The sequence below is a fragment of the Calidris pugnax genome, unplaced genomic scaffold, assembly GCF_001431845.1.
Source record: "Calidris pugnax isolate Ruff unplaced genomic scaffold, ASM143184v1 scaffold125, whole genome shotgun sequence".
Classification (NCBI taxonomy): domain Eukaryota; kingdom Metazoa; phylum Chordata; class Aves; order Charadriiformes; family Scolopacidae; genus Calidris; species Calidris pugnax.
Window position 1 is genome coordinate 3,680,565 of NW_015090906.1, and position 27,813 is coordinate 3,708,377.

The 27,813-nt window shown below is 44.9% G+C and overlaps 1 protein-coding gene across 1 annotated transcript in view; it reads right to left on the reverse strand.

Moving 5' to 3' along the window:
- TAF3 (TATA-box binding protein associated factor 3) overlaps positions 1 to 27,754 on the reverse strand; it is a 138,978-nt gene extending 111,224 nt beyond the window's left edge. Inside the window, exons 1-2 of the mRNA XM_014949113.1 lie at positions 27,478 to 27,754; positions 13,722 to 13,964 (exon numbers count right to left, since the gene is read on the reverse strand). Coding sequence (XP_014804599.1) covers positions 13,722 to 13,964; positions 27,478 to 27,643 — 409 coding nt within the window. The 5' untranslated portion in view covers positions 27,644 to 27,754. The remainder of the gene's footprint in view (positions 1 to 13,721; positions 13,965 to 27,477) is intronic.
- Between the last annotated feature and the right edge of the window lie 59 nt (positions 27,755 to 27,813).

A 27,813-nucleotide genomic window follows, 5' to 3' on the forward strand; every position in this document is an offset into this window, starting at 1 on the left:
CCGACTCCCTTTGCTCTCCAGAAAAGCTCGGAGCGACGAACCCTCAAGGAGATTAGGGTCCACGCAGGCGAGCTCCAAAAACTTTAGGCAGCACACATGTCCCTTTGAGCCTCCTACATGTGTCGTGCATAACGCGCTCTTTTTTTTTTTGATATTAAAAAGTTGCCGTTCTCAAGCTGGAAAAGGGTTTTCCATTTAGATAAGGCCGACAGCTTCTGCACAGAATAAGCACATGTGTAACGCTGGAGTCTGAAAGCAGCCCCCGTGGTTGCCGTTTCACCAGGGGCTGATAAGAACAATTCCATTTTAGAAAAAAAATAATAATAAAAATCCTCCTGTAAGTTATTTAACCCCCACCTGCATCCTTCTGCCAGCATCCCCTTCCCGTGACACCCACCCTCTCGTCACTGCAGATCGTAACCCCTCGTCCCTCTCCTTGGCTTGTTTGTGTCTCCTCTGAACAGCCCACACACCTTTTCTGGGTGTGAAAAGGTATTATTCTGTATTGACTGCTAAAAATACCCCACAGAAATTAGTATCTATATTATAGATAGGACAAGGGGAAACGGTTTTAAATTGGAAGAAAAAAGATTCAGATTAGATCTCAGGAAAAAATGTTTTACTATGAGGGTGGTGAGACACTGGAAGAGGTTGCCCAGAGAAGCTGTGGATGCCCCATCCCTGGAGGGGTTCAAGGCCAGGCTGGATGGGGCTTTGGTCAACCTGGTCTGGTGGGAGGTGTCCCTGCCCATGGCAGGGGGTTGGAACTCGATGATTTTTGAGGTCCCTTCCAACCCAAACCATTCTACGATTCTATATGATTTTATGATTTATGCACAAAAGCATGTGAAAGGAGGAACACTATTTAGGTAAAAGGAATCGACAGGGACTCTATCAGGGAGTGGAGAGACAGGACAAGGGGTAATGGTTTTAAACTGAAAAAGGGGAGATTTAGATTAGATATTAGGAAGAAATTCTTTCCTGTGAGGGTGGTGAGACACTGGAACAGGTTGCCCAGAGAAGCTGGGGATGCCCCATCCCTGGAGGGGTTCAAGGCCAGGCTGGATGGGGCTTTGAGCAACCTGGTCTGGTGGGAGGTGTCCCTGCCCATGGCAGGGGGGTTGGAACTCAATAATCTTTACAGTCCTTTCCAACCCAAACCATTCTATGATTTCTCTTTATTTATCTCAGTATCTTCAGGATGTCCACAGCACCTGCAGATCACACACGGTTCTCTCCTTGGCCAACACAGATCTGATGCCAGGATGGACATTTAACCCCTGTCCTGCTCCAAAAGGAGTATTAAAGACCATCATTTATCACCGTAGGTCTAATGCTAACCTGGAAAACACGCACGCAGTGCTGGATTTACCCTTAAAAAAGAAAAAAGAAATAAAACCCCACGCTTGCTGCATAAATCCAGTGGATAGGACCTGGCCTGGTGGTGGGAGGACGCGGGGGCCGTTGGGCGGCAGCGCCAAGCGGCTTCTCCTCTGTGAATTTGAAACTGCTCGGGGCAGTGAGGTTGGCAGAACTCTATAACCCAACTGGAAGGGCGCCAGCCGGGTTAACGCGCCGCTCTTGAAAAGTGAGCCACGCAGGCTTTAATCACCGCGAGTGGCAAGGGCTTAATTTTTCATCTCGTTTGAAATATGCCAGTCTCAACGGCCGACCGAGCTTCTTAGAAAACGCCATCTATTAATCAAGGCTATTTCTTCCTTCACTGGATGGTCTCGGATGTCTCCTGTTAGAAGGACCGCAGCATCCCTGCTCGGCTCAGCCTGTGACCTGGGAAAATCATAGCCCTCTGTGGCAGAACACAGGACAGACATCCCACGTGCAGGACGTAGGGACCACTGATGCTGCAAAATTCAAGCTCAAATTCCTTCTAACGTTTTTCCCTTCCCATATCAGGGGAAGCTTTTTGCCTCAAACCAGGCAGCAGGGCTGGGTTTTAAGACCGCAGCTTCGCACCGGCCTCTGTATGAAGCGACACGTCTAGAAGATGTGTTGGGATGGCCCAAAAATATAGGTGCATTTAACCCCTGTATAAAGACCATCATTTATCATTGTAGGTCTAATGCTAACCTGGAAAACACGCACACAGTGCTGGATTTACCCTTCGGACCATTTATAAAACTTGAGGTTTACACTGAGGTTTGTGAGAAATTCAGTGTTTCAGCCTGAATCACCTAAAGTTTCAAAGAGATATTATGCATCAGCTGCGCTCCAGGAAAATCAGCTCATCTAAGAGAAGGTTGTTACCTGCAACATAAGCAGGAAGATACTTATCACTTTTTAATTCACAGAAAGTTTCTGTGAGTTAAACTCTCTAACTTTCCCCAGGAGTCCTAAAAAAAACATATTGAATTGTGTCCATATACACAATGTTGTGATAAACCCTTCACATGCTGCAGTTTGTAAGTGTAACTGAACTACGCAGCAACAGCACAACAATAAAGTTCCATCTTGATTTTTCCAGCTCAACGCAAGCGATATGATTTTATATCATGTTTTTAAGGACTCTGGAAGAAAAAAGTTAAGGTATGATGCTAAAGGAGGATAAGCGGGTGGCTAAATCTCACCAAAATCTAGATAGAATTTCACTTACAATTCCAAACATTCTTAAAAAAAAATTGTCCAGAAGTTTTTTGGACAGGGATAGGTGATTTTAAATATAGTTTTTATCTTAAAAAGTGCATGTTTTGATCGCATTGCAAATATGTGTCTGTAGAATATTTTATACACACCCACTCCCCAAAAAAGGCAGATTAAATTGTGTCCATATACGCAATGTTGTGATAAACCCTTCATATGCTGCAGTTTGTAAGTGTAACTGAACTATGCAGCAACAGCACAACAATAAAGTTCCATCTTGATTTTTCCAGCTCAACGCAAGCGATATGATTTTATATCATGTTTTTAAGGACTCTGGAAGAAAAAAGTTAAGGTATGATGCTAAAGGAGGATAAGCGGGTGGCTAAATCTCACCAAAATCTAGATAGAATTTCACTTACAATTCCAAACATTCTTAAAAAAAAATTGTCCAGAAGTTTTTTGGACAGGGATAGGTGATTTTAAATATAGTTTTTATCTTAAAAAGTGCATGTTTTGATCGCATTGCAAATATGTGTCTGTAGAATATTTTATACACACCCACTCCCCAAAAAAGGCAGCTGAATTACAATTAACTTTGCTGATCTGAACATGTATTACAGAAAACTAAACCTGTTGCACAAAAAAAAAATACGGTAAAAATCCATCAATTCTCTTTAAAATAGCACAGGAAACTAGTTATCTCCGAGAGATTACAAATGAGCTATCACCTTCAGGAATATTGTGATTTAAAATATTCAGAAGAGAAAGCAAGCCTCTTTAATGAATGTGTTAAAGTTTCTCATGCAAAACCAAAACGCATCCTTGTTTCATATTTAATTTGCAATGGGACACCCGGCAGCCGAGCTCCCAGAGCTTTTCTGGCCGGTGACTAACGCCTGCTGAGACGGGCTCCACACCTCGGTGGCACAGGAATTGATAGACCAAACCCTCAGAGCTGCTTCTCGGCTCCCTTTTCAAGTTAATCTGAACACACTGGACACGAAAGGAAATGAAAAGTGAGTTTCTCTCCCTTCCTATGGCACCGGGGCTTCCTGTGTTTTAGCCATTGGTCAAGAACTATTATTTCCTCTGCGCTATTCCCAGTTGTGACTGTCAGACGTAATTAAGAGTTGTCCGAGCACCAAGGGCAAAGCATTTGTTTAACTCCACCTGGAAAGAAAAAGTCCCACATGCACAGAAACCTGGAAAAAACGTGGAGAAACTCGGAGAATTATTAAGATTCAAGTATGCCGTGCCTGAACGAACATGCTGCTCTCAACATTTAGAAATGCAAAGTTCATTTGCTGAGATGAATATCCGCAAAAAAAAAATCTATGCAAGATAAGGGGTATTAAAATTATTCACTCTCCAATTCAGGATGGATTATTTGGCCAATCTGTTAAGCCGTACCTCTCAGACGCACAGAATCAGTACCAGCCTCCTCCCCTCAGGGAAAAAGGAGCTCATAACGTTTGAAGAAAAATATGCTTCATCCCAACCGTAAGGATACACATGAAACACCAAGTCTTCCTTGAACATGACTCTTTGGAAGGGGAAAGCAGCAGACACCAACGGCGCGAAGGTAGAGGGCAAACAAGTTCACCCAAGAAAATAAATTAAGGCGAACTCTGCAGGTTGTAAAGTGGCCAGGATAAAGGCCATTAAAGTTGTTATCCGACTGTTTTAAACACACACACACACGCAGAGGTAGAGTTGAACTTCAATTTATCTCTCCCTATAAAACACCACCTCTGGCAGCGTAGTGTCATCATTTAGAACCATGATTGAAACATTAATCTCAACCCAAGTCAGAGAAACCTGGGACTTGCTGCTGTTACCACCTGAAGCCCCTCTGTTTTCCAGCCTCGGGCTAAATACAAACCAGATCCAGCCCTGCTCAAGTTTGACATTGCTTCTCCAAAAACACAGGTATTTACGGCAGCTTTCGCTTAACCGATCCAAACAATATCCATTTATACACAACCTGCAAAGAGAATTACATTTTACCTAGTCACGCAACACACAGCTGTTCAAAGAAACGAAATCCAAACTGAAGATACAAAAACACCCTCTTGTCAAGTCATCAGAAAGCCATTACTGCTCCTAATGAGCGCAATTACAAAAATGAAAGGTTCCAAAAAAAAACCAAACGCTCAGTTACAGATGAATTTTAATTATCCGAGTGTCTTGCTACATGAACCAGGGTCACGTATCCAAATGCCTTCTCATTTGAACTCGCCCTGTTATCCATCCAACTTTACATTTCTCAAGCTCTTGCAAAATGAAGTGGAACTGCCTACACACACAAATGAATTTTCCCTTCCTAATGACTTACCCACTCACTAACATTCCCTTTGGTTGAGAGGTGGAGAAAACAGGAACCTGTACTCAAAGGTGAAGACTGGAAGAAGGCAGCGGGGTTAAGAGCCGTACGGCAAAGTTATAGTGCTTATCTGCGTGTGTGGCAAAAGACAAATAATTCAAATGAGCTTTCTTAGTCATAATTTTAAAAATTAGAAGGCAGAGTTCCTCGGTCTTAACCTGGACTCGACCACATACTTGTCTGCAGAAGCTTGTAATGAGTCATTCACCTGATGGATGCGAGAGAGATACGGGTCCCGTAATCCACCGGGGATCTTTTTGTCTAGACAACGGCGCGTTCTGATGCGAAGATCAAGGTTAGGCTCAGCTACACCTGAAAACCTGCTTGTAAACACCCTACAACGTCTATTCCCAAACAGCTCCAAGCACAGACATTTTTCAGAGGAGGAAAAAAACGTTTCAGACAGTTCAGAAGTGTTTGACTGAGAACAGTTGCTCTACGAGCAGCTCTTCTCCGGGCAGTAGCGTTATTCAGGATGACTATCTGGAGGGCCAACTCTTGAACTCCAAGCATGGACCCTTCCCCATCTCCATATAAATGCCACAGCATCAATCACCCGCAGGAGGATGCTGGAGCTGCTGGAGAAACTTAAGGCCACACATCTCAAAATCAGATATATGTATGAAGCCTAAACCAACATGTTCCACTTCCACAACCTTCCGAAACAATTCTCTCAAATATGGTACAAAATTAAGGTTTGTTTGGGTTATGAGCCAATTCTCAGAAAATTTGGCACAAATTCCTGTGCAAGGGGGAAACAAACAAATTTATGGGTTTGCTCCCAGTAGCTAAAATAATTTTTATTCGCTTTTTCAAGGCCAGGAGTTGTTAGTAACCACTGACCAGCCTTTTCATTAAGTTACATCATCCTTGGGGGCAAAATCAAAGAATCACAGAATGGTTTGGGTTGGAAAGGACCTTAAAGATCATCGAGATCCAACTCCTCTACCATGGGCAGGGACACCTCCCACTAGACCAGGTTGCTCCAAGCCCCATCCAGCCTGGCCTTTAGATGTCCTTTCTCCCTGCAAATCAAGTTGGCTACTGACCATCAGTCAGGGTTTAGACTCTGTTAATGAGCAAAAAGTCAAAGAGAAAAAAACCTAAAAGCATTCCAAGAGAAGAAATCTAGGAAAGGCTCCTGCATGAAGCAAAAGCACTGGGAAAATAACAAAGCTACAAGGTCAGTAGCTTAAAAACAGGCCATTTGCACTTCACTTTTATGCTGCTTCCAGCAGTGGCCATACTTGCCATCTCCCACCTCCTCCCCTTCTGTCTCCAAAAACACTCAGTGCAGTGAAGGGAAAGTCTGAGAGGCTTGAGAGCAGCAACACGGAGCTCTGGGACGACAAGCTAATGTGAAACTTCTGCTTTCCGAGGCACAAAGGTGTCCCATGATCCAGCTGAAATAAAACCCTGGAGTAGAGCAGCAGCAGACAGCGCAGGAAGCGACGCAGGCGCTAAACAAAGTCATACATTGTCAGAAAAGGGGGAAAAAAACAGATCTGACATGACGAGTCAAGACAAGTGACACAAGTTTTGCTGAGAAAAGGATCAGTAGGAAATTAAAATCATGACAGCATTTCTGTTGGAAATACACAAGACAATAGGATCCTTTTTATCATAAAGTCCCATTTTCTCCTCCGGTTTTATTATAGGCCAAAATTGCAATTTGCACATCACAATGCAGTGAAAAGAATCCATGACTTTCGTGCCAATTCAATGTAAATAATTTACTGCTTTTATGCGGCAACTTCTGCATCGCGCAGTTTTTATTTTGAATCCTTAAGAATCACTACCAACTTGTAAGTTATCTAAACAGGTCTGAAAACCAGAAAAATCTTTGTGGGAAGGCTCTGAGAGGCTGATATCCCCTTGAAGAAAAAGCGACGTTGACTTCATTTCACTTGCTGTACACAGCAAATAAAACCAGATAGCTAAAGGAGCTAAAGGAATACATTTTCACAATGCTGGATTTTTATAGTTAGCATTATTAACTCCTTCTAATTATTTTTAAGAAAAACTGGAGTCAGCATCTATATAAAAATGTCTTTTCCGATTTGCTTATTCAGGTACAGCCAGGTGGCAGCTGGTTGATTTGTTATGAAGGATACAACACTTAAAAGACCCCAAGAAACAAAACCATGGAAACCCATCACGGGAAGGAAACGATGGAAACCCATCACAAGCAATTTCAGGAAGAAATTCTTTACTCTGAAGGTGGTGAGACACTGGAACAGGTTGCCCAGAGAAGCTGTGGCTGCCCCATCCCTGGAGGGGTTCAAGGCCAGGCTGGATGGGGCCTTGAGCAACCTGCTCTAGTGGGAGGTGTCCCTGCCCGTGGCAGGGGGGTTGGAACTAGATGATCCTTGAGGTCCCTTCCAACCCAAACCATTCTATGATTCTAAGCTCTCTCCCAAAACCAGTGCACACCCTTTTAATCCGTTTCTTCCATTCCCCACTTCCAGCTGCCACTATGAGTCTTACAAAAATAGCAAGAGGGTTCCCCCCCCAACCTCCAAAGCCATGAATGTTTCAGAAAAGGTACACAGTAGCCTCCTATAGAATATAAAATAGAGTATGCCTCTGTCTGCACAGTCTATGGATCCCAGGTACGTGATTTGGTTTCTGCTGTGGATAAAGTTTTACTATAGCACTTATTACATTGATTTTTTTACTTTTTTTTCTCCCTGAGTGCCGCAAATTAAATGAAGCTCTTCAGTGAAAGTCTATTTAGCTTCACGGTTTCCTTTTTTTTTTTTTTTTTAAAATCTTCCTCATTAAATCCTTTCTTGCAGTATTTCACTGGAAATTATGCTTTCGATTATGATACAAGTTCTGAAGAAAAGGTAAAGATACAGTTGTCTTCCCAATTACAGCTTTATCAGCACGCCTTCTATAAAGGAGTTATTTTTCTGTCTAATGGCAAGATTTAAACCGGGCACATTTTCTGTACACTTTTTTTTTTTTTGTTCCTGTCTTGTATTTTCCTTTTTCTTTGAAACCTGCCTCTCCTATTGGCTCTTGCCCAATGCTTTTCTTTTCTGTCTGCGTCTCAAGCTTGGCTGCCTTTCTCATTTTCTCTCTTTCTCCTGTTGCTTCTTCCTGGCGAGGCCGATGCATCCACCCGGGGCTCGCTCCCACAAAAGCAATCAGCGTCGCACACTCAGCGCGGACGGCGAAAGGATGCTCACAAACACCCAGCCACGGTCAGCAACCAGGAGCAAAGCATTTGGAGTCTGGTTTAACTCTTCAAACTGGTCGGCCAGTACCTGTTTGCCAATGGGTGGTGGGTTCCTAACCAAGTATAGCGGAAAAGCGCTGGTGAAAAGCTCATTGCTGCTTAGAACAGCTGTTAGAACCAAGAAGAGTTTGTCTGTGAGGGTGGTGAGACACTGGAAGAGATTGCCCAGAGAAGCTGTGGATGCCCCATCCATGGAGGTCTTCAAGACCAAGTCAGATGGGGCTTTGAGCAACCTGGTCTAGTAGGAGGTGTCCCTGCCCATGGCAGAGTGTTGGAATGATGGGAGGAATGGATGGCAGGGGAATGGATGATCTTGAAGGTCCCTTCCAACCCAAACCATTCTATGATTCTGTGGGGTTAAACTAGATGTGGGGAAAGACAGAAAGGTTCAAAACCCACAACAGTGAGACCTGTGTCATCAAAATGGCAAAGTCAATCCCCCAGTATCAACTTTTAAAAGCCCATCACAGGTTGATTTAAAAAGAGGTATTGGCTTTGTTTAACCCTTGAGGAAACCAGAGACTGAAATGAGGCTTGGTCTGAGATCCAAGACTTCCTAGGTTCAGCCCTGGACCACGGCCAAAAAAAGCCCTGCTGGACTGAGGGGCCAGGGACAATTTTAAAATCTGATATATCTACCTACTGGAGCTGGACATTAATGCTTTATACCACCGAGATGCTTAACGCTTTCTACAATTACAATTCTAACACCGGTAGACCCTAGAAATGAGATGCAAAAATCATGTTTTTTTGATTAGCATCTTCACACACCATCCCTCCATCCCTATCAATTTAAATGTGATTTTTAGCAACGAATGTATGGAAAAAAAAAACCCCAGAGATGTTCTGAGATGATGTATAATCTGACAGCTGGGTTTCCACGCTTTCAGGGGACTGTAAGCATCAGGTTTTGGTGGGTACCAGGTCCTAACATCCCACCAACAGCAAAGAAGGCAAAAGGCAGGACTGTAAGAAGATCAACAGTTTTATGCTTTGATCTGGCACGGAAATAAAATGCTCTGACAGAAAAAGCTACAAATAAATCCGAATTTGTACAACGTGCCAAGAACCGCTCCTGACTCAACAATCAGAAATACAATGCCAGTGCTTGAACACACATTATCAGGAACAAAAGACCACACAGCTTAATGCCTGGTAAAAATGACATTTGCTTCCAGATCATCTTTAAGGGAAAGGAGCTGAACCTGCACGAAGTGGGAGCAAAGTGCTATGAAGCAGAAGACAGAAAAAAATGAGGTAAAAATGGAGGAAAAAGTTTGGACCCCTAAAACTCACCCCCTCTTCCCAAAACATCTCAACTACTGGGAAGAAGCTCTCATGTCTTTCCCCTCATATCCTTTAGACGTACCCCAGCACAATTACAGGATAAGAGAAGAATGAGGGTCTAATGCAAATATAATAGACTATAACAGTATTATATGCACAAAAACCACGTTTTCTTCAGTCTTCTGAGACTAAAGTAGAGAGAAACAGGGACTCGACTATCTGTGACTTCAGAAAGTCAGAAAAAGAAGTCAGTTGACATAAAGTGGTTATTTTTTCTTTTAAAAAACATAATAATAATTATTACTATTTAAATTGAGGTAATAACAACAGGCAGCAAGCACAGGTAAAAAATCATCCCAGGAAGCTTAAAAATAAGATTACCATGGCAGATGTAGGGTTCACACTGTGCTTTTCTTTGTTTAAATTATGAAGAATGACACATGTTCCTAAAGCACCAGGATCCAGAGCTCTCAACATTATCACACAATGTAACAGTGATGATTATTAGCTGTGGAAAAGTATCCGGGCTTTCTCAACTGGCCTAGTTTCAGCACAGTCCTGTTTTGCTTCAAATGCAATCAACAAATTCTATGAAGTTGATGAATTATTGCAAAATGTATGTTCTTTTACATTAAAGCGTAAGAAATAAAGCATGACCATCATGTTTTGCAACTAATTTATTTTTTTCTCCTTTTTTAATCTGTCTTACAAGTTTACCATGACATTTTAGTGACAACAGCGCTAAAATAACTCGAAAAACAAAAAGGAGGCTAATTAAAAGTAGGCAGAGAGCGAACATCTTGATACATTGGCATAAAATTATCCCTTCAGTGTCCTTTGTAAAAATGCTGCTAAAAACCCAACATTTGCCATGGCAATACCGAGTCAGATTGTTTTATAATATATATAATTATATATGCAGATCCTCGCGGGGCAAGCATTTGGTTAGTGCATGTCACTGAAAGGAGGCACTCCAGATTTAAGGGAAGAAAACAATTTCTGCTTTCTTGGAACAAAACTGGTGTCACTGAGCCGAGCTTCCGACCGACACGAATTATAGATCTCGAAAAAGTGATTTGCCTTCCTCTCTTTCTGCCCAACAGCTTCAGGAATCGCCGAGGGAGCTGTTTCAGCCTTTGTTACTACGGAGTATGTATGAAGGAAACGGCTCCTTTCGGGCTGGATGGGACTTTTTGCTCTTATGGAGCCTTTGGCAACCATCGGTGTGACATCGCACAAGGTCGCACGCCCCCAACCCACCACCACCAGTTCTAGAGTAAGTGGAAATAAGAAGTTAGTTCCACACACAGAACCAGAGGAGTTTTTAGAAGGAGGTTAGCAACACCTACTGGTCATGGTGCATACTGAACACCAGCTTGTTTATTTAAAATGAATAAAAAAAGCACCTTTTCTTACTAAAGCATCGAGCTAAAACTACCTATGAAGTCAGTTTGTCACCAGAGAGAATACTTTTAATTAGATCAACTGATAAAATTAAAAGAGACTACCTCTCCCAATAAATCTTCATCTGCTCATACCCTGGATGATCACGGCTGTGTTATTGCTGAAATGTATCAGTGCTAATGATTTCTGAATCATATCAGTAAATAAATATTCATAACATGAGCTGAGCTCTAGGCTTCACTATAAAAAGGGACATAACACATCTTCCTGACAGTTCCTTGAAGTGACTGAAAGATAAACATTATACATCGTAGCATGCATGAAGCCTTCCTTCATTACTGACTAATTATCTTTATTGCCTGCTCAAAGCAACTCAAATGTGATGAACTGCACAATCTTAGCAGAAGCACTTCTTTTTTCTGCTCTATAAAGATCTTCAAACAGCTTCTCCAATTCCTCAGAATTTTTACGATGCGTTCCTTTAATCTGCAAAAGTTTTTCTTCCAAATTTTACTTGGAGTAAAACACAACCAAACACGTACAACAGAGTTTCTTGATCCACCTCACCCCTTCCAAAAAAAAAAACAAACAACAAACCACCAAAGCGTAGGGCGCAAAGCTACAAATAGCATTTTCAGAATTAATTCTGAAAATTAATTCACTTAATTCAAAATGAAAGCGTCCTCAACTATAAGTGTTTTAAATCAACTCTAACAAACCTGCACTCAGCAGTTGTATTTTCATGCTTGCTTTCAATTTCCATTAAAAAAAAAAAAGGTACACATTTTTTGAAGTTGTGTCTATAGGTCCTCTGATACTCTAGCCTCAGGCATTAGAAGTTTTCCTGGTTCTCATCCAACTTTGGAAATAATATCTTCTTGCTTCGGGTGTTAAAAGGACTCATACATTATTTATAAGGACTGCTAAAATCTACCTCCTGGATCTAACTTGCAAGAGAAAGAGTAGAAAAAGTTACATACGAAAAAAAAAAAAAGCACACACAACTGTCCCCATTTCAATTTTTAGCCTCTCTTTCTGTGTCACGTACCACCAGCCTGAGCCTGGAATACTGTTTACCTCCTGAGGAATCAGGCTAAAGCATTTCAAGAAAGAAGAAAGTAGCCAGAACAGGGTTGCTAAAATCCATGTTCACTTCTCCACATCCTCCTCCTCTATACTTTTCTCTTTTGAATGTTCCCTATATACATGATACTTACATTCTGGTTGTCTCCTCCTGGTTTAAGAGAGTTCATTGTTAAGATTTTTAAAAACAACCCTTTTTAAACTTCACAAGGGGGGGATTTTAGTACCTCGTTATCGATCCAAGAAAATATTTCTGCAGTTTCACCAAAACCCAGCAGTTTTACTTCCTGGCTTACATTAAGGCAAAAGGCATTCAAATGCTATCGATCTATAAAATAACTATGGATTCTATGCAATTAAAGCAAACAGAGAAGTCAGGTGTACAGAGCTTCAGAAATACTCTTCAGCATGAGTAATTCCTCACATTGTAACTGGAAATAGTGTATTTTTTTCTACCACTAAACCCATTGCACCTGACAATCTGTTACACTTCGGGTGCCTGTTCCTGACTGTAATTTCATTTAGTCCCACTGGAGCACACAGTAACTGCATCTCTCCAGCTGAACGTGATGGATGAAAAGCTGAACATACACTACAACAGCCTAGGAAATCACTGAAAAACTGCTTCATGCGATGCCTGCCGCAGCCCTGCAATGAATTAAGGTGAGGTCGTTTATCTTCATCTTTACACTGGGCAGAATTTTTATACTTATTTCAGTGTTCAGACTTTGAGACGTTAGTTCTTAAAAAAAAAGAATGATATGCATAATAGAGCATGATATCCACTCTGTCTCCATGGAAATTATAAAGTTCTTATAAGACACTATATTTATCTGTTCATTACACTCTTTGGAAAATAAAGTTCTTCTGTCTGGGATTTTTATAGCTGTTCCACAAGTGTACATAAGTTTATTCCCCCACCAAATACAGTCGTGATGTTCACTGTTAAAAGTTAAAACTAGGTCGTGTTTTTGAAAAGGTTTATCTTATTAGCAATCAAGTCTCATGCAGCTGAAAACCAGAAAAAGTATTTTGCTGTTGAAATTCCCCGGCGAACTGCGGCTTGGAGCATTTCTGTAGTTGGTTTCACCATTCCAGGGCTCCCCAAACCCTGCCTCTGCCTCGGACTTTTACACAAGAAAGGGAAGGAGAGCAGTGGGAAGAGTGATGAGGAAACCCTAATCAACATTAGCAATAAGAAGGAAAAGCAGGCACAGTGCCTTATTTTAAATCTGACTCGATTTTAACTGGAGGAGGGTTTGTTTTTTTGGGTTTTTTTTTTGCGTTAAATTTGTTCAAAAGCAGCTTTTTGTTCCCGGCTGTCAGGAGCTGGGAATTCTGTGCCAGCCTCGGCACCTTTCATTCTTTACCTTTGCCAAACGACGTAAGCTCTTGCAATATATATAAAGAGGGAGGTGAATAGATAAATGGTAATAAAAAGCATTCATTTCTGCTGTCGTCCGAAAACTTAACATTTAAACGCACTAGAAAAAAAAAAAGTGTATTAACACTGTGTATTTTGTCACCTGTTAATCTTGGAGGAAAGTGCAAGAGTGGGAAAGGAGCTTGTCACAGCACTGGTACCTGCTTTGAAACCACTTTTGTGTAACACCCAGAGGGGTCCTTTCCGTGCAACCCCTACGGGGCAGCACCACTCGAGGATGCGACCAAACACGCGGACACACAGGGACCAAAACTTAAAGCAAAGGATTAATTTCCCACCTTCTTGAGAGGAGACAATGGGTGGCATATAATCAGGGATGTACTCCTTCCTCTCTTCTGCATCTTTACTCCCCGGCTGGGGAAACTGCAGGACATTGTTCTTGCTGACAGGAAACGAAGGGATTTGATGGGCGAAGGTGACGGGTTCGATGTTGTGTATATAATCTTCCAGCTCGTGCAGGTTAACCCCCATGAGCTTGAAGGCATCACCTACATCATCCAAAATCGGATCTGTGCGGCCATCTGTAACAAAAAAAACCACAAAACACAAGAGAACAACATTTTTGCAAAAAAGCCAATTTAAAAAATAAAAAAAATCGACCTGCAGGTCTACACTTAAGAGATTACAACCCGCTTCGGCTCACCACCAGTATCACCAGTAAGGGAGATCACAGCCCCACAGTTTAAAAAAAAATAATAAAAAAAATCAACCTGCAGGTTTACACTTAAGAGATTATAACCCTCTTCGGCTCACCACCAATATCACCAGTAAGGGAGATCACAGCCCCACAGTTCTGCCAGGTTTAATGTTCTTTTCACACGATGTTTCAGGCTAAAAACACACTGTCATGTAAAAGTGTTTTGTACCACTTAGTTTCAATTCATACTGGATAAAAACGGCACCTCAAGAAGCAAACCGTGCAAAACCGAGGGAGCAGCAACAGGCAGCTTTACCTGGCAACAGCCAATTAACACCAGCACTTAAAATAGTTTTAAATTTCAAAATGTACATTCAGATGAAGGAAACAAGCCCAAGAAAGCGCTCCTTTACCAGTATGTAACAGACTACGTGTTATTTTTCCAATTTAGAAAATGAACAATTTCATTTTGTTGAACCAGTTGTAGTTTATGGGTAGAAAAAAAAAAAAGAAAAAGAAAAAAAAAGAAAAAGAAAAAAAAAGAAAAAGAAAAAAAAAGAAAAAGAAAAAGAAGGTATCTCATGTATCTCTTGATAACAAAAATATTTCACATAGTATCTTTCCACCAGATGAAATCTACAGGCTTCAAAAACTATGAGTCACTTTTACCTACCGGTTAGATATACCTCCCGGATGAAATAGAGAATATTAAGTAGTGGTTTGATAAGGAGAGAATATTTTATACTAAACTTCAGGGGTTGATTTACTTCAGGTGCAATTTAAGTTTGACTCTACAACAAAAATCTTTACCAAAAGCACAGTGAAACCTCACTGGCTGAGCAATCAGGGTCTAAATTTAATAGGACCTCCAAGAAAACAGTCCAGGAATGGATGCAGTTTGTTCTACACGTGTAATTTGGCTCAAATATTTGAACTATCTTTGAAAATAGTTCAAAATCCTCTAAGTGCCTCAGTTTCCCTGACCTGACAGAGGGAAATCCCTCTGATGGCCTCCGGAGGGAGAACTGGGCACCGGCTTTGGTGGCCAAGGCACCACTTTGAGACTCATCATAACTTTTCATAATAACAATAACGTGACAAAAGATGCCCTTAAACCCTAACAATGATTTTTGCTTTGAATTCAATAAAAATTACACTGAATTATTAAAATTCCGCATAGTTGGCTTATGAAGATATTACACCCTTACACGATGATAAGCTGTGATTTACTTTATAAAAAAAAACAATTATGGAAAAGCAGCCCGTGCTTATTGAAGGAACACAATCGCTACTGTGAAGCCTCAGCTTCGGCAACCGGGGGGGGGATGCTCTTTTGTTTGTCCTTTAACCTAATCTCTTCTGGGTTTATCTGGAAGCCGGAGCAGTCGGAGGGGGCTGGTTCTCACATCACTGCATGAATCCCAAACCCCTGGGCCAACTCCCGCCCGCAGGTACATTTAGAAAATAAGAATTTGTTGTTCTAGAATTTCCCTTCTCAGTGAAGATAAGGGTAATACTCAGATTATGGTTTTGATTCTCGGCTCCGTAACACTGGCCTCTTGTGTGACTCTGGGCAAGTCGCTTGTGTTTTAATTCTCTCCACGGCTAAAAAGGGAGATCAGACCAAGTTATCACTTCTTTTGTCCGTCTCTGTTTAGAACATGAACTCCCCCCCCCGACACCAACCATCTTGGATTTTGTGTTTGAATAATATCTAGTACAAGTGAAATACTCATTTCCCCCGCAGACTCGAAGGACAGAGAAATGCGGAGACTTACAAAAACATAATTAAAAGAGGATACTACCACTCTGGAGTAGTTATGACATCCCTATAGTTACTGGGGAGACAGAAGGGTGTTTTACCCTTAAAAAATTAAATTTAGATAATTGACGCAGCTAAGAAATTTTGCGTTGACATTTTTAGTTGCTCTACAAAGGCACCTTTGAATTTACTGAACCATTTTCTACGGTGTCAAGATTTAACAGGCACAAGTTAGACAGCCCATTACAATGAAAAACTTGGGGGAAACTGTTCAAACTTCTCAAAACTTTTCAACGAGCCCAGAAGTAGAGCATATTTATTCCCCGGATGCTCCTGAAATCACTGCCTGTGCTGTTTGGAGGACCGGGGGGATTCATGGTGAGCTTCACAGTGCTCATTCCCATTCTCAGATCTGGAAAGCACTACCCACTGGCAGGGACACACACCACGCTTGGGTCTGGTTTCCCTGGAAAGAAAAACCAAGTGCCCAGGCAGGGAAAACGTTGCAATAGGTTTCCCAGCTGGACAACGTGGGGCACAGGACTGTGATATGCCCCATACCACCTACCCAGTTACTGGGGTTTGAGCACCTTGCTCACCTTGCGCCTCTTTGCATCTGCACCAGCATCTACTCTGGGCAAAAGTCTAGTCCAGTTCATCCCTGCAATAGGAAAAGGTCTTTTCCTAGATCTGGGAGTTTCCTAGGAAGGGGCTTTGAGCAACCTGGTCTAGTGGGAGGTGACCCTGACCGTGGCAGGGGGGCTGGAACTAGATGGTATTTAAGGTCCTTCTTCACCCCAAACCCTTCTATGATTCTACAGTTGGACTAGATGATCTCAAAGGTCCCTTCCAACCTAGACAATTCTATGACTCTATGATCTGCACGGGATCTTTTTAACTTCCAAAAAAGTGTACTGACATGATTAGCAAGTTAGAAATGCCAAAAAGGACTTCTTCCTACAAGTGCTTATTAAGAACATGTGGTGAGACGCAACTAAGTGTAATTGAAACATGGAAATATTTAAGCAATCATATCAAAAAAACATTATGTGTGTTAGAAAGTAGGTTAAAAAAAAAAAAAAACTGGAAAAGAATCAATTTTCCCATATCTTTGACATTTGCCTCCAAAGAGACAATGCCAAGTCATAAGGTTGATTAAAAGCTAAAAGAGTTCTTAACACTGCAAGTGTCACAGGGACAAAGAGACTCATCAGAAAGTGTCCTCAGCTGGAAAAGTGTACAAAGAAAAGTTTCAGGCCTGTTTCCTATCTGTGTTTAAATCAAAAGATGTATCAATTGGAAATATACCCAGCACAAAAGTGCATTAAATGTAATTTCAGGTGATCTATCCAATAAAAACTTGTGCCTTTATACTTGTATTTGAACAGTTTAGCATTTCTTTTCTCTCCCTCCTTCAATAAAAATTCACTAAAATAGCAGAAGCCAGACACATGAAAGAGAATGCTGACAAACATGTAACATACTCTCCTGGTCTTTCATTTAGTTTTAGGCTTTTTTCTGTAAGCAAACGATGCCAAAAAAAAAAAAAAAGAAAAAGAAGAGTTTAATTTGTACATACTGAACCTGTCTCCATATTCTCCAGATAATTGTGAATTAAAAATTCAGATGCAGTGAAATAATTAATGCAATGTCACACAGCAAGTCAACTCCAGGTCATAAACAGCTTTGGTTTCCAGCCCTCTGCCCTGCTGATAATCCCAGCTGTCCACAAGGAAAACCAAACCAAATGGAATGGGGACGATGCACTAACTACCTTTCAAGCAATAAAAGCTCACTTTCAGTTGGTGGGGAAAATGAATTTTTTAGAAGCCACTAAAGCCTCGTTATCTTTGCAAAAGTCACAAGAATTCCCCCAGCAATCAAGCTAACCAATGCTTGTGTCATCCAAAGAAACTGGGAGGGGATGGGTGAGGGTTAGGGAAAAACTATCTTGCTTTCCCTAAATTCTCAAATTCTTGAAGTCTCAAATTCTCGAATTCTTAAAGTCTCAGGAACAGCTGATTCACTTTTGTCAAACCCACCCCCAGCACCTCCTCCTTCCTGGCTCAAAGGTCACATGAATCGGTGACAATTTAACAAACGTATAGAACAGAGAGCTTCTAGTTTCACACCTGGTTTTTCAAAGGGAGCTGTAATTGGGAAACTAATAATAACTAATAATAAATATATTGAGAAAAATTAATGAGCCACTACCCATGCAACATGTACAGTCTATTATAGAATCATAGAATCGTAGAATTGCCCAGGCCAGAAGGGACCTCCAAAGGCCATCTAGTCCGACCCCCCCGCAGTCAGCAGGGACACCCCCAACTAGACCAGGTTGCCCAGGGCCTCGTCGAGCCTCACCTTGAATATCTCCAGGGAAGGGGCCTCAACCACCTCCCTGGGCAACCTGTTCCAGTGCTCCACCACCCTCACAGTGAAGAACCCTCTCCTAATCTCCAGTCTAAATCTGTCAGGTCCATGTCCTTCTTATATTGAGGGCTCCAGACCTGCACACAATACTCCAGGTGAGGTCTCACCAGAGCAGAGTAAAGTGGAAGAATTACCTCTCTGGACCTGCTGGCAACGCATCGCTTGATGCAGCCCAGGATGCGATTGGCCTTCTGGGCTGCAACTGCACACTGCCTGCTCATGTCCAGCTTCTCGTCCACCAGCACCCCCAAGTCCCTTTCCTCAGGGCTGCTTTCTAATACCTCACCCCCAGGCCTGTACTGATGGTGAGGATTGTTCCGGCCCAGGTGCAGAACCTTGCATTTGCTCTTGTTGAACCTCATGAGGTTCACCTGGGCCCACCTCTCCAGCCTGTCCAGGTCCTTTTGGATGACATCCCATCCCTCTGGTGTATCGACAACACCACACAGCTTGGTGTCGTCCGCAAACTTGCTGATGGTGCCTTTAATCCCCCTGTCTATATCATTGATAAAAATGTTAAACAGTATTGGCCCCAGCACGGACCCTTGAGCTATTATAAATAGCTCAGCGTTGACCCTCATGTCTGCTATAAAATAGATTATTTTTTTTAGCTTTATTTTAACCAGCAAATTATTAGGTGTAGCTCCTCCGTATTTTTATTACAAGCTCTATTCCAGATTCCTTGTGCTCCAGCACATTACACAATGAAATACCTCTGTATCTACAGTAAATAGTTATCCCAGGATAACTCTTTCAAAAGAACAACACATCGCTTCCACCCAGCATCCAGAAGAACAGTCAGAAACACACACAATATATTTATTAAATAAATATATATGTCTTGTTTGAGTGCACTTCATTGGGGGGAAAAAGGTCCTATTAATGTAGTTAGCAAGCAGGCAAAAGCATCATCTTGCTATTGCTGCTCAGAGTCTGCTCCTTCTCCTGGTAACCTCATAAATGTCAAGCTAAAAAAATAAGTTGACCTTTATTTGTAGCCAGAAAGAAGTTAATTAGCTTAAAACCAGCAACATTTAAGGTTATCAGGACATAAAGAGGTTCATTGCTTAAAACAACTGTTATGGGCCCTGGGTAGATCCTTGTTACAACGATCCTTCCACACCAGCACAGGGAATCAGCTCATCCAAAGTGACCATCAAAATCTAACACTTTGATAGAGATTCGTTACAACGATCCTTCCACACCAGTGCAGGGAATCAGCTCATCCAAATAACCATCAAAATCTAACACTTTGATAGAGATTATTATTAGATACTGATGACTGAACTAAAACTAAGAAATATGAAAAAATGTGACAATGTAAATTTAAGTAGAAAGAAATCAAAACTTGGTTGATGCCAGGTCTATTCTCTCCACTGTGGTGATTCCCCATGAAAAGATTGGTCTGTTGCTTGTGTTCTCCCAAGCAGAGATTTGCTGTAATGAAGTCAAGTTTTCCTTTACTGGAGACCATGCAGGTCCTTTCCAGCTTGAGATATTCTACTATTCTACGTTCACATAAAAATAATCTTCAAAAAAAGTAGTTACACAAAATCAGACTAACGAGCAACTTTTAAACTTTATTTTCATTTCCTCACTGGAAGCAACTTTCAGCATATGCTCAAGACTGAAAAATCAAGAAAAGAGTAACAAAACCCCCCACTCCCAGATTCAACACACCTCAAAGTCCATTATTTAGTTTTTTACTCCTCTAGTTTTAACAGCAGAGAATCTAAATTTGTCCTGCTGAAATACACCCAGGTGCCCTCAGTGATTAAATTGAAGTATCTTCTACCTGGTTGCTTTTTAAAGCAATGGAGTGGAAAAATCAGGTTTTTTGAGGGCATAAACCGTGACTCCCCTTCTCATCTCTCCCATGAAATCACCACCCACGTAAATATACTGGAAATTGAACTGCCTTACTGGAAATGTGCTAAATTAAGAGGTAAAACACGATATATTCTGCACGTCTATAACCAACCATCCCACCGCCAAGCTAAATTCACAGCAAATGAAGCAGATACCGTCTGTCTTCACTGGATAGTTCCCCAAAATGAAAAAAAACCAACCCAAAATATACTAGAAAATCCACAGCAGTTCACCCAAAGCACCAGCTGTGCTGTCGCCTCCACCAAACCATGTGAAACGTGAGCGCAAAACGGAGCGGCATGTAACAGAGAGCTTTTCCCTTTTCACCTCTGCTTAAAACAAACACCAATAAAATTTTAAAAAAAAAGCAGAACTCCGCTCTCGGAAACCACACAATGTCAGTCTGCTTTGTAGTTCAATACCTTAATTACATACTCCAGCGCTGTTTTTCAAATATTTTATTTAAATTTTAGGATAAAACCACGTGTGAAGTGTACAGCATATTGAATAGGTTTCCTCTCATAAGCTTTCCACAAATTTGAACAGCGTAACGTGGTGTGTTTTACCAGGAAAAACCCTTATTTTCTCTAAGTTCCTTCTCTCCTCCACCCCCACCCCACTATTCACAAGCATTTCACGGCATCAAACGCATCTCAAACCCGTTTGGCAAATCCTTTTGCAGCCGCAGAAGCTCCCCATCAACCCCAGCCACCGCAAATGCAAAGAAACAACAGCAGAAAAGTAATGAAAATCTTGACCGGAGCTCTCCTAATGGGATGTAACAGCTGGAACAAAGATCTAACACAGCTGGGAAAGGCATCATTTTCTTTTGCAAGGGAGAAAAATACGCGCTCGGAGATGACACGCTTTTCAGAGCAAAAACCACACGGGCTCAATTACGTCAGAGTAAATCCATTCAGCTCCAAATACAAAGCTGCTGTCCCTCCAGCTGACAGCGCTGCTAACTCCAACCCCACTTGGTTTGGTTACGTCAGAATTAAATCCATTCAGCTCCGAATACAAAGCTGCTGTCCCTCCAGCTGACAGCGCTGCTAACTCCAACCCCACTTGGTTTGACTCCCAGATAACACACCGACAATAAAGACGCTACAATCGGAATTTAATTAATGCTACTTATGCAAAACCATGGCAAAATTCAGCCCATTCATCCCGAGCTGGGTTTCTACCGTAACTTATTTTAGGAGCCAAAGGAAACTGTTCTGAAAAAAAAGAGGGAGACATCAGCTGAGCGTTCAGATGTCTTTTTACAACCCTTTTAAATAAATAAATCCAGGAATTATTTTAAGAGAGGTAATACAAGAAATAGCATATCACTGGCGTGAAAACAGAATATTCCCTTTCTCCACAAAAAAAAAAGGAAAAAAGAAAAAAATAAATTTCACTGAATTTCACTGAATTTTTAGAGTTGGAAGGGACCATAGAGACCATCTAGTCCAACTCCCCTGCTAAAGCAGGACCACCCAGAGCATGTCAGATCATGCCACTCAGGACTGCATCCAAGTGGGTCTTGAAAATCTCCAAAGAAGGGGACTCCACACCCTCCCTGGGCAGCCTGTTCCAGGGCTCCGTCACCCTCACTGTGAAAAAGTTCTTCCTCATATTCAAGTGGAACCCTTGATGTTCCAACTTGTGCCCATTGCCCCTTGTCCTCTCACTGGCAACTACTGAAAAGAGTCTGGTTCCCTCCTCCCTCAGCCCGCCCTTGAGATACTTGTAGGCATTGATAAGGTCTCCCCTCAGCCTTCTCGTCTCCAGGCTAAAGAGTCCCAGCTCTCTCAGCCTCTCCTCATCAGGGAGATGCTCCAATCCTTGAATCATCCTTGTTGCCCTTCTCTGGACTCTCTCCAGTAGTTCCCTGTCCCTCTTGAACTGGGGAGCCCAGAACTGGACGCAGGATTCCAGTTGTGGCCTCACCAGTGCAGAGTAGAGGGGGAGAATGACCTCCCTTGACCTGCTGGCCACACTCTTCCCTACGCAGCCCAGGATTCTGTTGGCCCTCCTGGCCACAAGAGCACACTGCTTGCTCATTGTCATTTTGTTGTCCACCAGGACCCCCAGATCCTTTTCTTCAGAGCTTGTCTCCAGCAGGTCCATGCCTAACCTGTATTGATGCCTAACATTCTTCTTCCCCAGGTGCAGGATCCTACACTTTTCCTTGTTGAACCTCATGAGGTTCTTCCTTGCCTGGTTCTCCAGCCTGTCCAGATCTCGCTGGATGGCAGCACGGCCCTCTGGGGTGTCAGCCACCCCTTCCAGACCCAAAAGACCATAATATTCCTTCTCCGTTCATAGAGTTGGGAAAAAACCCTCCTTTCCCCACTTTCAGCGAGCACACCCAAAGCAACAGACATTCCTCATTTCTAAGCACTTCCAATTTCTCAAGCACCACAAAGAAAACGCTGTATTTTCACCAACTCTGCACCTTTTCCTCCCAGTCTTACAAACACGGCAGCACCAGTGGCAGACACAGCTAAGCCTGGGGAGGGGGCAACGCTGATGGAAAATTCCTCTCCGGCACAAGCAGTGAACCAGTAAAAACAGCATCTCCCCAAAATGTGTACTAACCGTGTCGAAGGACAGGTCTGACCCAGGGACGCTCCTTTTTTCACCCCATAGCCCAGTTCTCCCAAACTCTCTCTGTTGTCCCCTTTAACCTCTTTAAAGATCATTTCTGTTCGGGTTGAGATTTGGACTTCACAGGTGCAGCAGCTTCACTGGTGCTACTGGTTTAACAGTCCCATTTCCAGACTGACCATACAAAGCTTCAATTCCAGCCAGCTCTCAGGTTTGCTGAAAGCTCGTACAAGGAAACCTACTCAACCTAGAACTCCAAGAGTTTGCTGCAATATCTCTAAGTCCCTCCTAAATTCAGTAAAACTGGCAGCGCCAGGCTCGATCTCAATTATTCCTGAAATCAAGAAACAGAGGCAGGACCAGGTATGTTCAGAGCATCACTTGGCTTCCAGGAGACCTTCAGAATCACAGAATGATATGGGGTTGGAAGGGGCCTTTGCAGATCATCTAGTCCAACCCCCCTGCCAAAGCAGGTCCACCCAGAGCAGGTTGCACAGGAACATCTCCAGGTGGGTTTGGAATGTCTCCAGAGAAGGAGACTCCACCACCTCTCTGGGCAGCCTGTACCAGGGCTCTACCACCCACATAGGAAAGAAGTTCTTCCTCATGCTTAGGGGGAACCTCATATGTACAAGTTTGCGCCCATTTCCTCTCGTCCTATCCCTGGGCACCACTGAAAAGAGACCGGCCCCGTTCTCTTGACACTCTCCCTTCACCTGCAGATTAACACCTAGCAGCCATGTTGGACACCCTATAGAACTAGACACCCGTTTAGGCAACAGAATCCCTTCCAAAATCTCCATTCATTGTAGCAAAGAGCTTAAATTTGTAGGGCAAGTTCTGGTTGTGGATGCCCCATCCCTGGAAGTGTTCAAGACCAGGCTGGATGGGGCTTTGAGCAACCTGGTCTAGTGGGAGGTGTCCCTGTCCATGGCAGGGGGGTTGGAACTCAATGATCTTGAAGGTCCCATCCAACTCTTGACTATTCTATGATACTTATCTCATCCACAGTTGTGATACTGTCATTAGCACAGCTCCTACGACTTGGACAGAACTTCCATTTGCACAGCTCAGGGCTGCCATCCCTGTTACCTCTCCCATAACCTCCTGCAAACCCCATGGCATTCTCTGAACTGGTGGTGGCTACAGTAGCCCCAAATCCACCACCAGCAAGTCACCTTCTTCTCATCCAGCACTTCAGGCAGGCAATCACGTTATCCACCCCAGCTCCAAGCCCCACTGCTCTAAATGCCTTCCCTGCTGCCAGACCCAACTGCAGCAGCTCTGAGCTCTGCCCCAGGGGCTCTCCAGGACTTTTCTCCCCCCACAAACACACAGAGCAGAGGTAACCCACAACCCCACAGATCCCCAGAACGCCCAAGGAACAGGAAACACATCCCTCTCACAGAATCACAGAATCATGGAATTGTCAGAGTTGGAAGGGACCTCTAGAGATCATCTGGTCCAACTCCCCTGCCAAAGCAGGGTTGCCCAGAGCACATCACTCAGGACTGCATCCAGGCGGGGCTTGAAGTTCTCCAGAAGAAGGGAACTCCACGACCTCCCCAGGCAGCCTGTTCCAGGGCTCTGCCACCCTCATCCCAAAGAAGTTCTTCCTCATATTTGAATGGAACTTCCCATGTTCCAGCTTGTGCCCGTTGCCCCTCATCCTATCGCTGGGAACCAACGAAAAGAGTCCGGCTCCATCATCCTTCAACCCACCCTTTAGATACTTGTAAACATAGACAAGGTCTCCCCTCAGCCTTCTCTTCTCCAGGCTAAAGAGTCCCAGCTCTCTCAGCCTTTCCTCATAAGGGAGATGCTCCAATCCCTCCATCATCTTTGTTGCCCTACGCTGGACTCTCTCCAGCAGTTCCCTGTCTCTCTTGAACTGGGGAGCCCAGAACTGGATGCAGGATTCCAGCTGTGGCCTCACCAGTGCAGAGCAGAGGGGGAGAATGACCTCCCTCCACCTACTGACCACACTCTTCCCTACGCAGCCCAGGATCCCATTGGCCCTCTTGGCAACAAGGGCACATTGCTGGCTCATGGAAAGTTTGTTATCCACCAGGACCCTCAGATCCTTCTCCTCAGTAGTGCTTTTCATACTACTGGAAGGTAGTTCTCTCGGCACAGGAGGCAGAAGCAGCCCGGTTTCTCCACACACACACAGAGCCTATACCCACTCCTTCAGGGCACCCTTGCTCCCCCCAGTTTCTCCACACTGTGCACCCCCCTTCATCTCCCTCCCAGCACTTACAGATCCATCAGCAGCACCGACAGCTCCATCTCTGCACACATGTCACTGCTGCCCTCCCCACCACATTACACCCTCCCTGCCCCTAATGTAGGGCAGCAAAGGGCCTCCCCCCCACAGACTCGTGACCCTCCAACCCCACCGACAGCCCGAGCCTTGCTCATGTCCCCTCAATTCTCCCTGTGTTCAGACCCCGCAGTGACCCTGACAGCCTCCCTCTCCTCACATATCAGCGCCTCCCCACACTCTCCCAACAGGACACTGACACCCCCTCCTGGGACATCCCCACACCCAACAGACTCCTACCACCCCCTCATCCCCCCAGGACTGACCCAAGCAACAGGACATCCTGTCCTCCCACACCGTGTACTCTGCAGGTACCAGCAGGTCATCTGCCCTGCTCAGTCCCTCCACTGCAGGTTCTGCAGGGACAACCTTGAGGGACACACAACTTCATCCTCTGTCGCACTGCCAGCCCCAGCAGTGATACTTGTCACCTCTTACTCCTCCGTGACCCAGCCAAAGTCCTTCACTCTGACTCACAGACCTCCTTTCTTTCTCTTCTCTCACTTGGTGTAAACTTACCCCTTCCACAGTTCCACCCCAGCACAGCCTCACCCCAAATCCATTGAGGTCCTGGCCATCCTGCCCCCCACCATCACTCCCAGCTCCATCTGCAGGTGTCACCTCAATGGTGGTGTTGGCTACCTCCAGTCCCACACGTATCCAGCCAAACCTCTTCCACTGCATCCACATGAGGACACTCACACCTCGTGCCACGTGCATTAAATTTATCCCCAGCCCCATCCCTCCTGTTCTCCATACACATACTCCACACCTCCCACATGAAGCCCCATCACTTTCCCACATCCCATGTGCTACAGCTCCATCTGTCCCAAAAAACCACTCTCCTGCATCTCTGCCTTCACACACTGGAGACCCACATGCTCCTCTCCTCCCCACATTCCCAGCCCCACAGTACCATCACTTCCCTCTGTACATACACATCCCCAGCCTCATGTATATGGCCCCAAGCCACCCCAGTTCCTGACAATCCCTGCCCACCCCCATACGGTGCTGGAATGGGTCTGGAGGAGGCCACAGAGATGACACCAGAAGTGTGGAGCACCTCTGCCATGAGGACAAGCTGAGAGAGTCAGGGTTGTTCAGCCTGGAGAAGAGAAGGCTCCGCAGAGACATTAGAGCCCCTTCCAGTACCTGAAGGGACCTACAGGAGAGCTGGGGAGAGACTCTTGATCAGGGAGTGGAGCAACAGGATGAGGGATAACGGTTTTAAACTGAAAGAGGGATGATTCAGATGACATATTGGGAAGAAATTCTTTACTCTGGAGGTGCTGAGGCACTGGAACAGGTTGCCCAGAGAAGCTATGGACGTCCCATCCATGGAGGTGTCCAAGGCTCCAAATCTGGATGGGGCTTTGAGCAACCTGGTCTAGTGGGAGGTGTCCCTGCCCAGGGCAGGGGGATTGGAACTAGATGATCTTTAAGGTCTCTTCCAACCTAAACCATTCTATGATTCTCCACTCCCAGTACATCCCCTCCAGATCCAACAGACCCCAGCCCCAGCAGCAGGGCCAACACTCCCACCTCCCCCTCCCATCCACATACCCTGCTACACTGCAGAGAAGATGGGGCAGCACCTCCATCTCCCCACCACCCAGACCCACTGCCTTAGAGCTCCCTTTTCCCCACGTTCACGGTTCCCCACGTCCCCAAGTTCACGGCCTCAACTCCTCACTCATGCCAACACCCCAGACCCACTGCCCCACAGCCCACCTCTCCCTCAGGCTAGGGCCCCTGTGCACCAGGACTGCCCCACAGCTTCCCCTCTCATCTTCTCACAGCCCATCTCCCCTTGATCTTCCCCCAGTTGGAGCACCCCACAACCCACCTCCCCACAGCCTGATCTCCCCCCACAGCCCCAGCGCTGCCCCACAGCCTGATCACCCCCCCATGCCCTCACCTTCCTCCACAGACCCCTTCCCCATGCTCTCTCCCCACAGAACTGCCCCACAGTCTGCTTCCCCACGCCATCACAACACTGCCCCACAGCCTGCTCTCCCCCACTCACTCACATCACACCCGATGCCCCACAGACCCCAGCACTGCCCAAAGCCCACCTCCCCATGCCCTTCTGCCACATTTCCACCACCCTCCCCTTGCAAAGCACCCCCCTACACTGCCTCCCGCCCCACAGCTGGCCTCCCCATGCCTCCACAGTGCTACCCCACAGCTTCCTTCCACACAGCCCACAACTCTGCTCCCCAGCCCCCCTTCACAGAACGGCCGGGGCTGGCAGGGACTTACGGAGGTCGCTTGGTCCAGACACCCCTGGCTCAAGCCTCCCAGGGACCGCGTTCAGCCGTCAACGACTGCGTCCTTCGCCGCAGCCCCTCTCCCCCCGCCCCCAGCACAGCCCCACAGACCCCATCCCGGCCCGGCCCGCCCCGCACTCACAGAGCTCGCAGTAGCGGTGGCAGCCCCGGCCCAGCCCCTGCAGGTACCGCTGCAGCACGTCGGTGAGGAGGTCGCAGGCCGAAACCTGCACCGAGTCCCAACCCAGCGCCTGGCAAATCTGCGCCACCGACACCCGCAGCAGCCACCGCGAGTAGGTCTCGCACATGCCGGCTGGGCTCGGCTCGGTGCCGCTCCGGGGGCCCGCCCTGGGCCGGGAGGGCCGAGGGAGAGCTCACGCACAGCCCGCCGCCGCCGCCATCTTGGCCGCCGCGCCTCCCCGCGCCGCCAGCGCCAGGCCCCGCCGGTCCAGCGCCGAGCGCATCGAGCGGAGCGCAG